Genomic DNA, 11665 nt, shown 5'->3' on the forward strand with positions numbered 1-11665 from the left:
TCTAGCCCATGCTCAAATATCCTTAGAAGGGGATGCGGCTATCTCGTGTTGAAGCATGAGATTAAACAAAACAAATTTTAAAATAGAACAAATTGTTAAAAAGAATTTCAGCACAAATGGTATTTTTTGAAGGATATTTTTCATAAATGGCCGAAGTTTTATAAAATTGTAAAAATAACCGTTTTCATTAATTTAGTGATTAATCATTGATTGACTGCTATGATTGACTAGCGGTCAATCACTGATTGCCTTAAATTTATCATTAATTAACTCGATTGTTCTTTATTATTAATCAACATTAGTTAATAATTAACCAAAATCAATTTGTAATTTATTAATTTCAACTAATAAATTACATGTTTATTAATGATAAATTATTGATAAATTAATAATAAATTGGTCAATCATGATTGACCGTGGGTCAATCATAATTGACCGTGGGTCAATCACTGATTAACCGTGGTCTATTGGTCAATCACTGATTAACTCATGTAAACAGAACGGTCATTTTTGTAAAATAAAAATTTCTACCATTTTATGAAAAGAGGTGATTAAAAAAGGCCACCCAGCACAATTTTTCTTATTAAGAACGTTAGGGACCTATTTGCAATATTTATAAACTTTGGGGTCCACTTGTAATTTTTAAAAAATTAAGGGATTAAAATGTATTTTTATGGGACAAATATTTTTAAGAAGATATTTTGCCCCTAATTTTAAAAAAAATACAATTTAACTCTAAAATTTAAAAAAATTTGCAAACAAAAAAAAACCATTATCCTAATAATACAACACCAGACATAGGATTAAAATAAACTAAAATTTATCCTATTATTTTCTATACGCTCTAATCCAATATCCTAAGACTATCTTATCTGACGTTATCCTATACTGCGCACTAAACGCACTCAGTAATCATATATAGTGTTTTTTGTTATGCATTTATATATGGCCGTTATCATTCTCGTTAAACTTCATTTAGCTGTAGTTTTTATTAAGATTATGATTTCATTTACTTTGTTTTTCACTTGAATTAGAATGTACTAGAGAGGTTTGGAATGAAGGCCTATAAATAAAACTTTGCCTTTGTATTTTATCCGCATATAAGACTGAAGCGGAGGATCACAAAATGCAACACAACAAGGGGCGAACCAAGCGCTTGCGCGAAGGAAGAAGCGAATCAATCAGAATGGAGACAGAGAGGAGAGGTGAACATAGAGTGGAATTTCATGGGTAGGAGGGACATGTAACGCCCCGCCCTACGGGCTCTCATAGATTCATGTATGCAATGCTACGAGAACTTCCTCTCCCTTCTATCTCACCTTCGGTAAGATATGGTTGGATTAAAAATGAACAGTAAAATGGTTCACGGGCGTGAAGCACGAACGAATCAGGAGGTTCGGGGGATGGGTATAAGCCTTTAGTTAAGGCTGGCTTTATGTGATTTAGAATATTTATTATTTGATTTGTGTCATTTCGTTTTACTTTTTTTCTTTCTTGTTTTTGCTTTTTTTTTTTTAACTTGAATTAGGATTAGTAGAGAGGTTAGGATTGAAGTCTTATAAATATAAGCTTTACTTTTTTTACTTCAGTTCACTTTTTCTCATTATGCATATATAAGCCTTTAGAGAGAAGTGTGTTTATTTATTCTTAGTATATATGTTATGATGATCTTTATTTCATATTCGATTTTCAATACTAGGCATGTTTATTTTTAGCATATATTTTAAGATGATTATTTTATATTTGATTTTCAATTCTTGGGTTTGTTTCCATTATTCATGTTCAGGATTCTCATTAAATCTAGGATAAAAATTAGGGCTATTCATAAACCTGCAAAACCTGCAGGTCCAACCCACCCCACCCCAACCCAATCCGAAAAATATAATTTCTAGTATTAATTTTTTTTTTTTTTGCGGCCCATTCAATGTCTAGCCCGAAGTTTTGGAGCGGGGTGTGGGTAAAACCTATAATGGCCCGCACACTCTAACCTAACCCGCGCTCTAACTTGCATCCTCTAATATCTAACCCTAAGCAGACAACTCATTTCTACTCTCTAATTTCTTCATATTTGAATTAAACCTCTATGTTTGCTTTACGTTAAGACTAATTTATGAGTGTAGACTAATTTATATTTGCTTTATGTTTGATGTTGGATGGACTACTTTGCTTAATGTTTGATGTTGGATTGAACTTTGAGTCTTTGATTTTTTGAATGTTGAAACCGACCACCCAACTCACCCCGCACCACCCCAACCCAACCCAAACATCATTGGGTTGTCAAATTTTTCTAACATTATTGGGGACAAATATGTGTAACCCGCACTCTTTGGAGCGGGGCAAGAAAAAACCCTACCCTGCACCAACCCAACCCATGAACAGCCCTAATAAAAATACTGCTATTGACACTAGAATTTTGTTATGCTTCAAATACATAATAAAATAATGTCATTGAAAACGATTTTTTATATAAAAGCGTGTATTTAGAGGATCTTGTATAACAAAAATTTTAATAAACTTTTAAAATACTCTATAAAATACATTAATTCATGCACATTATGAATAAATTTACCTAGCGAATGATTATGTCGATAACTTGAGTTCTTTAACTACGAAAGTTCCTCGCTCTAAACTTATTTAGAATACCCGAATCTCTCTTGTCAATTCTTTGAATCTATGAAGACATGTGTGTGGGCACACCTGAAACAAAACGAAATTAACACTCAAACATTCAAGTTTTTCACGAACACCAACACATGCACGATGTGAAATTTAAGAGAAAAATTTCCTTTTCATCACTCTATAAAACTGGCTACTATATGCTAGGGAGAGAAAAAATTGTGTTCTCTAATTTTTTACAATATCTTATTTATAGAGTAGCAATCAGACTCTAAGAAGAATTTTAAACTTCATCTCCAAGATAAATCTTGATGATTATCTCCCCCTCCTATCTTATTTTTGGTAAAAAAATCTCCTCTCTCTCTTATCCTATTGGGCCAACCACCTCAGGAATATTCCCCCCCGTGGTTGGCACAAATTACAAATAGGGAAGGAGAACTTAATTTAATTTGAATTTTAATTGGACAACTTATTAAATAAGTAAATTGGATAATTTAAAGAGTAAGCAACAGAATCCTAGAGGGATTCTCACAGTGATGGGTGTGTACACCATGTGGACTCCTCCACATGTATGTTCTAAAATTTAAATTTAAATAATCATATTATTTAATTTATAATTAATTCTCAATTAATTATTCTTGAGTGTTCTATTTAGAATTTTATAATTTTAAAATTCCTATTTTACCCTAAGTATCTCGTAGGATTACAACGACGATTTGAGACTTATGAACCTATAATTATGAGCTCTAATAAAATTAATAATTAATTAAAATTTTTTAATTAATTAATTAATTCTATTAATTCTAAAAGTTACTCCACTATAAATTTGGAATTACACTTTCGTAATTATAGATATAATTTACTTCTAAACTATGAAGTCTCTATTTAATATAGCCATTACATATAGATCAATCATCTATAAATAATTTATAATTAAAATTAAGTAAAATATGTTAACCTCTTTAATTACATATTTATTTTTGAGTATTATTAATTCTCTAATAAATAATGATTCATAAAATAAATTCATAAATCAGAACTCTTACTAATTTAACCACCGAAACAGCAACGCCATTCAACGCCTCACCTATCTTCGAATTTATTCATGCCCCGAGCTCTTGTGCTTGCCAGAAGAAAGCTCATCCAATTCTCTTAAAAAGTTGGACATACATGAATGTCCTTTGCTGGAATTTTTACAATATCTTATTTATAGAGTAGCAATCAGACTCTAAGAAGAATTTTAAACTTCATCTCCAAGATAAATCTTGATGATTATCTCCCCCTCCTATCTTATTTTTGGTAAAAAAATCTCCTCTCTCTCTTATCCTATTGGGCCAACCACCTCAGGAATATTCCCCCCCGTGGTTGGCACAAATTACAAATAGGGAAGGAGAACTTAATTTAATTTGAATTTTAATTGGACAACTTATTAAATAAGTAAATTGGATAATTTAAAGAGTAAGCAACAGAATCCTAGAGGGATTCTCACAGTGATGGGTGTGTACACCATGTGGACTCCTCCACATGTATGTTCTAAAATTTAAATTTAAATAATCATATTATTTAATTTATAATTAATTCTCAATTAATTATTCTTGAGTGTTCTATTTAGAATTTTATAATTTTAAAATTCCTATTTTACCCTAAGTATCTCGTAGGATTACAACGACGATTTGAGACTTATGAACCTATAATTATGAGCTCTAATAAAATTAATAATTAATTAAAATTTTTTAATTAATTAATTAATTCTATTAATTCTAAAAGTTACTCCACTATAAATTTGGAATTACACTTTCGTAATTATAGATATAATTTACTTCTAAACTATGAAGTCTCTATTTAATATAGCCATTACATATAGATCAATCATCTATAAATAATTTATAATTAAAATTAAGTAAAATATGTTAACCTCTTTAATTACATATTTATTTTTGAGTATTATTAATTCTCTAATAAATAATGATTCATAAAATAAATTCATAAATCAGAACTCTTACTAATTTAACCACCGAAACAGCAACGCCATTCAACGCCTCACCTATCTTCGAATTTATTCATGCCCCGAGCTCTTGTGCTTGCCAGAAGAAAGCTCATCCAATTCTCTTAAAAAGTTGGACATACATGAATGTCCTTTGCTGGAAAACCGGTACCGAAAAGAGAAAGGGGAGGGTTGGCCCAAGATTTCTCACATCCCTCGTGTGCATTACTCTGCACTTTCCTTATCCTAACTCTTCAATATTATTCCAGTCACTTCTTTCTTTTACTGCATTCTCCGATGGACCTGCATATTTAATAATCTTCATGCTTAATTCCTGTTAAATCATTCAACCATTCATTTACATCGTTATGTCCTTGCATATCAATACTTTCTCTCTTCTTTTCTTTTTTTCTGCTCTTAAGATTTTATTATATTCCAATCCTGCAGGGCTTATGAGTCCGGTACTCAGTGATCAATACGTGTCCAAACATGTTTGTTCAGTGCAGGCTCTTTGCACAAAAGAGACAACAACAAAGAAAACTTCATGAAGAAGGTAACTTCACTGCAATACGTGTGATATCTTTCTTGTTGCCAATTATATTAACCGTGTTGTTTCTATGTTATGAACACTTGTTTATTAATCCGCACTACCTTAATTTGCACAATTAAGCTGTTTTTGAGGTCTAGACTATTTCCATTTGTCCATCGTCATCTTGTTTATAGTCGTTTTTTTTTTTTTTTTCTTTTCAAGTCAAAAATTTTTGTTATCAACTGTAGCTTTGCGGCTGAAACGGGTTGTTTAGCATCTAGGATTACAACTACAATTTCTGTGGACTTACCTTTCACGGTGAATACTCATTCTGGTTTTCATTGCAGGGAATTGACATTTGACACAATGCTAATGATGTGCTTGCCACTCTTGGAATTCCTTACTACCTCATGTGCTTGCCGGAAGAAAGCTTACTCAGTTCTCTTAAAACAGCGGCGCGAAGAAGACAAAGGGGAGGGTTGGCCCAAGATTTCTCACATCCTTCATTTGCATATATACCAAACAAAGGACCTGGTGAGTATTCTACACTTTCTTTATCCTAATTCTCCAATTTTATATAGTCACTTCTCTCTTTTCTTGCATTTCTAATAATCTTTATGCTTAATTCAACGTGATCATTCAAACATATATTTCCAAACTCATGTTCAAAAAGAAAATTTACATGGAGAAGGTAACAGGTAACTCCCACTGCATTACACTTCACATTTATCAGCGAACTAGGTCGGATTTCTACTCATTGCAATTGTAAAGATGCTGTTGCTATGCTTATGGACACTTGTTTATTGTTTCTCCCTACCTTAATGTTAGAGAATTTGAGTGTAGATGGTGAAAAGAATGCAAAAAATAAGAGAGAGTTTGAGGCGTATAAGAATACTTTCTTTTAAGGTTTTATTTGCCATTACTTTTCAAAGTTTGCTAATGAGTTTTAATGATAAATTATCCTCAAGATACAACAAATCTTTGAACACAATATCTAACAATAATATTGAGTTCCAGAACATTCATACAAGTCTGTAAATTTTCTGGAGAATTAATAAAGACAGAGGTAGCATTTCATGAATGAATGCATTATCTTTAAACATTACAACTATTCACATAAAGGTACATTTTCAATGTAAATGTATATTTTCATGGATTAATACACCTATTACAATAGTTATATCTATTTTTAATTGGTGTTTAGATATGTATGAAAACATATCACCAATGGATGTAATGGTTCGAAACGTTTTAGATCATATAAACTTATGAAAACATTATTTTCTGCAGAATTTCCGCTGCAACGAATGTTTTCCCGCTGCAGCCACAAACGGACCCGAGACTTGCAAACATTTCGGCTGCAGCCAAAATATTTTAGCTGCAGCCGGTTTGGCCAAATCAAGGCAGTCTGTCTGTTGCAGCATTTTGAAGTCCCTTTAACACGAGTTTTCTTGTTTTAATACTCAAACAACTTGTAATCTTGATCAAGACATATCACAATCTCTCTAACACTTAATGTGCACAATTAAATTCTGCTTTGAGCTCTAAACTGTTTCCATTTGTCTATATTCATCTTGTTTATAATCACCTTTTTTTTTTTTTTTTGTCTGAAGCCTGCAGATTTAGAAACGGCGGAGGGATTTTCATAATTTATTTCTTGCTATGTTAGAGGCGTGTTATTCTGTCTTAAATGTGAGTAACGGTCCTTGAGCAATGTTAGTTTTACAAGTAGTGCCAATTTTATGGACACAAGTTACACAGTGCTAATAATGTTCTTTCAGGGATGAAGAACAATTCTTGTAATTCTCTTGGTGATTAGTGGAATAAAGTCTCTCGGATCGACGGAAAGTGGATGTAGGACAATTTGGGTCATGTAGGACAATTTGGGTCCGAACCACTATAAATCTCCGGTGTTCTATAACAGTTTTTGTACCTGATTTTGTGTTTCTTGTGCTTTGTGTTTTGTGTTTTGCTGTTTGAATTTCTGCATTATTTCATGGTGTTGTAACCTCTGTATTCCAACAATGGCATGTGTAATATTTTGTACATGAATAGGGGGAAAAAAAAAAGACAGACCGATATTGATAAGCTAATAGTTTTGTTCTTTCTTCTTTATTTTTTTTTAAATAACTTTTTCGATTTAACTTGCTTCTTGTTATAAGTGTTTCTGCTTGTTTGTTCCCCAACCGATGAAACGACAATAGATTTTGTCATCGAACAAAAAGACATCAGCCTAACACAAACAAATTGGACAAACATATTACTTTATACTTGGAAAGTTTAAACTTTTTATTACAATATTTTCTCTTAAGTAATTTTAAATTTAAATTTTTTATTATAATATTTTTTTTCATGTAAATTTACTTTTAAACCCAAATTTTTAACTAGACTTATGGAAAAACAGGCTCAAAGATGACCCCTTTAATTGTTGAGAAAATTTTCAAAAAAGTCATAAAAAATAACACTATTTTATTTATGTTATTATTTTAATGTTTATTTTATGCCACTAGTAGTTATCTTTTACTAATTTGTAGGTTAATTTCCGTAAGTTGCAGATTAATTTTCTTCCATGTTGTTTTTTCTCTAATAACATATATGTTATCTTTTAATAATTTACAGATTAACTTTCTAAGTTGCAGATTAATTTTCATAACTTGTTATTTTTTCTCATAGTATCAATATTTTATGTAATAACATAAATGATAAATATGTAAAGAACAGTTGAAATTTTCTCCGGTTATATTGTCGTTGGTCATTTGCTCAACAGTAATGGAAACCCAAATGAAACAAAAAGTGGACGTACAAAACGCTGATAGTGTCCAAGAGGGCCCAAACCAAAACCATGGCAATGATGTCATACTGTCGTTCGAGAGGAGAGAGAGAAGATTACTAGATTCTGAAAAGCATCGAACATCTTCAACCTCTCCTCAACGATAAGAAAAAAATCCCTCTAATCTCTCTCGTTGCCAACACCAATCATTCACCATTGCCCCTTCCCGTCCACATCTCCCTCTCTCTCTCTCATTCTCTCTCTCTCTCTCCCCAAACACCCAATCAAAATCACCCCTCTTACACTTCAACAATAAACCCACAACTCCACTCCACAAAACACAAACACACAAACACACTCTCACTACTCTCTCTCTCCAAAAATGGCCTCCGCAGCACCCACCACCAGCCTCTCTCTCCTCCGCACTCGCTCTTCTCTCTCCTCCTCCTCCCCATCCTCCTCTTCCCCATCCTCTGTCCGCCTCCGCCCCACCGTCCTCCGCCGCCTCGGATTCTCCGCCGCCGACCCGCTCCTTGCCCTCACTGTAAACTCCAGAGTCCGGTCGTTCGGAGGGAAGAAGGCTGTGAGAGGAGTGGTTTCAATGGCGAAGAAGAGCGGCGGAGACCTGACCGCCGCTGACTTGAAGGGGAAGAAGGTTTTCGTTAGGGCTGACCTGAACGTGCCATTGGGCGACAACCAGAACATCACCGACGACACCAGAGTCCGCGCGGCCGTCCCGACAATCAAGCATTTGATCCAGAATGGGGCTAAGGTCATCCTCTCCAGCCACTTGGTACGTATGTTTCTGTCTGGGTTTGTTCTAAAGTTTGGATTTTTTAATCCAATTTTCTATTGAGTGTAGATGTTTATGGTTTTGCTTCCTTTTTATTATAATATTTGCTCTTCGATTGATTCAAAATGTGGGTTCTGTTAAAGTTTGAATTTTTGATGATTTATTTGGTTTTGTATTGAGTGTGCTTTATAATTTTCAGTCCTTTTTTTGTATAGTAATTTTTGCTCATTGATTGATTCCTAATGTGGGTTCTTAAAAAGTTTGGAACTTTTTGGATGATTTATTGGGATGTTTTATTAAGTGTAGATCCTTATGTTTCTGAGCCTTTTTCCCCCCCTGTAATATTTGCTTCTTGCGTGATCCATACAATGTAAGCAGTCATCCATTTCTGGTCATTTGAGATTCGGGTTTTGGAAAGCTCTTTACTTTCTTGAGTTGATTGTCGAGTTTACAAAAACTGAAAATGTTTCTGCCAGATTGATTTTACTTCTAAATTTGGTTTGGTCATGTGGTACTTTTCAACTCCTTATTTATTTTTCTAGTGATTATAGTGATGATCCAACTGATTTGAATTTTTTAATATATTTATTTAAAACAAATGTCTTTTGGTTTTGAGCTATATGTGCTAAATCAATTGCATTAACTTTCAGGGAAGACCAAAAGGTGTGACCCCAAAATTCAGCTTGGCTCCTCTTGTACCCCGTCTCTCTGAACTCCTTGGTATTCAGGTAAAATGAAATAATTTTTTAATGCATAACTAGTAAAGATCATTGTGTGGATCTTTCAAGTGATTTGGGCATTTGTACTTTTCTTGTTGTTTGATCAAACAGGTTGTTAAGGCTGATGACGTCATTGGTCCTGAAGTAGAAAAGTTGGTGGCTTCACTTCCTGATGGTAGCGTTCTTCTTCTTGAAAATGTGAGGTTTTACAAGGAGGAAGAGAAGAATGATCCCGAGTTTGCTAAGAAGCTTGCATCTTTAGCAGATCTTTATGTCAATGATGCATTCGGTACTGCACACAGGGCTCATGCCTCAACTGAGGGAGTCACAAAGTTCTTGAAACCCTCCGTGGCCGGCTTCCTTTTACAGAAGGTGGGGAATCCATTTTTTTAATAAAGCATTGAACTTTAGTAATTCTGCTTAGTTTCTCGTTTTCTTTTTACCTTTCAGATCAATTACTGATCATTTTGCTGTTGACTTGGTTTTTCAGGAGCTCGACTACCTTGTTGGAGCAGTATCAAACCCAAAGAGACCCTTCGCTGCCATTGTTGGTGGGTCAAAAGTCTCATCCAAGATTGGAGTGATTGAGTCACTGCTTGAGAAGGTTGACATCCTGCTGCTTGGTGGAGGAATGATCTTCACATTTTACAAGGCACAGGGTCTCTCAGTGGGTTCATCTCTGGTTGAGGAAGATAAACTAGATCTCGCTACTACACTCCTTGCGAAGGCGAAGGCCAAGGGTGTGTCGCTTTTGTTACCCTCCGATGTTGTAATCGCCGACAAGTTTGCCCCTGATGCAAACAGCAAGGTTTGTTCTCTGAGCTCCCTCACATTGTTTATTCCTCAGCTTTGTTGAGATTCTTTCTAACTCCTGAAATTTGTATTTATATATAGATTTTGCAATCTTGAGATACGTGGCATTTTTTGAGCTACTAAGGAACTGAAAACTGGTTTATGTCATTTCAGATTGTGCCTTCATCTGCCATTCCTGATGGGTGGATGGGATTGGATATTGGTCCAGATTCTATCAAGACATTCAGTGAGGCACTTGACACTACTAAAACCATCATCTGGAATGGACCGATGGGTGTGTTCGAGTTTGACAAGTTTGCAGTTGGAACCGAGGTAAACAAAAATTATTTGCTTGTGGCTGTCATTTTTCCTACTTTGTGCTTCAAAAGTGATGTGCTCCTCAAATCTGTTTGGTTACATGTATCAAATTATTTTTCTTCTAAAGTAATTTAAGTTATGCAGAGGAGGCGGTGGGCTTGCTAATTGATTCAACCCGTCTACAAATATGTCCTTTTGTTTGAAATTTTTTTAAAAATCTGGCAAAGATACCTGCGGCATTTTCGGAAGTTCAGTTTGAAATGTTAATTATCCCATTAATCATTGCCCTGCCTGGTTTAACTGCTATAACTATATTCGTGTGGTGATGAATTGATGTATTGACTTAAGAGTTTTTTTTTAATCTCTTACCTGCAGGCTATTGCCAAGAAGCTGGCAGACCTTAGCGGCAAGGGAGTGACTACAATCATTGGAGGTGGAGATTCGGTTGCAGCCGTCGAGAAAGTAGGAGTTGCTAGCGTGATGAGCCACATTTCAACTGGTGGTGGTGCCAGTTTGGAGCTGTTGGAAGGCAAAGAACTTCCCGGAGTGCTTGCTCTCGATGAAGCCACACCAGTCGCAGTGTGAGACAATCTTAATTTTATTTATTTTCTTTTTTTTCAACCCTTCCATTCTTGAATATTATTCGAGTTTGTAAAAGAGAAAGCTCGGTAGGGACATTTGCCTTGTTGTAAATTTTAAACGTTGCCTTTGATCCCTTCCCCTCTTCAACCTGTCTTCTTAGTTCTTACATAATAACTGCTACAAGAGACTGTAGATTTACAAGGAAAGTTATTCAATCCAATAAAGTGATATTTTTGTCATGCGCTTAAGGACAATGCCTTCCTTAATTCTTGGCTTCCAATTTAATTTTTTTTAATTATTTTTTATTTTTATTTTTTTTTGGTAAACTTGAGGTGCGGATTCAAATGTTAAACCTCAACATCAGAAGTAGGTGTGTGTGTATATAGCATTTTTTTTGATACAAGGCGGGTTCGGACCCACAACCTCTCCACCAGACTAAACATTCAAAGGAAGGCGTATGGTACCAAGTTCCCCTTTTTCTTCTTCTTCTTCTTCTCCTTTTTTTTTTTTTTTTTTTTTTTTAAACTACCCCCAAGTTTTTTGTTTCCTCATACATTTTTGG

General features: G+C 34.3%; 1 protein-coding gene across 1 annotated transcript; it reads left to right on the forward strand.

The window, feature by feature from the left end:
• The first annotated feature begins 8024 nt into the window (after positions 1-8024).
• On the forward strand, positions 8025-11351 carry LOC21386560 (phosphoglycerate kinase, chloroplastic). Its single transcript, XM_010096401.2, has 6 exons — positions 8025-8692; positions 9343-9420; positions 9523-9783; positions 9902-10219; positions 10378-10536; positions 10897-11351. Exons 1-6 carry the CDS (start codon positions 8282-8284, stop codon positions 11104-11106), a joined length of 1437 nt encoding a protein of 478 aa, XP_010094703.1. The 5' UTR covers positions 8025-8281; the 3' UTR covers positions 11107-11351.
• Positions 11352-11665: the final 314 nt, after the last annotated feature.

This window comes from Morus notabilis, unplaced genomic scaffold (assembly GCF_000414095.1).
Source record: "Morus notabilis unplaced genomic scaffold, ASM41409v2 Scaffold187, whole genome shotgun sequence".
In the NCBI taxonomy this organism is placed as follows: Eukaryota; Viridiplantae; Streptophyta; class Magnoliopsida; order Rosales; family Moraceae; genus Morus; species Morus notabilis.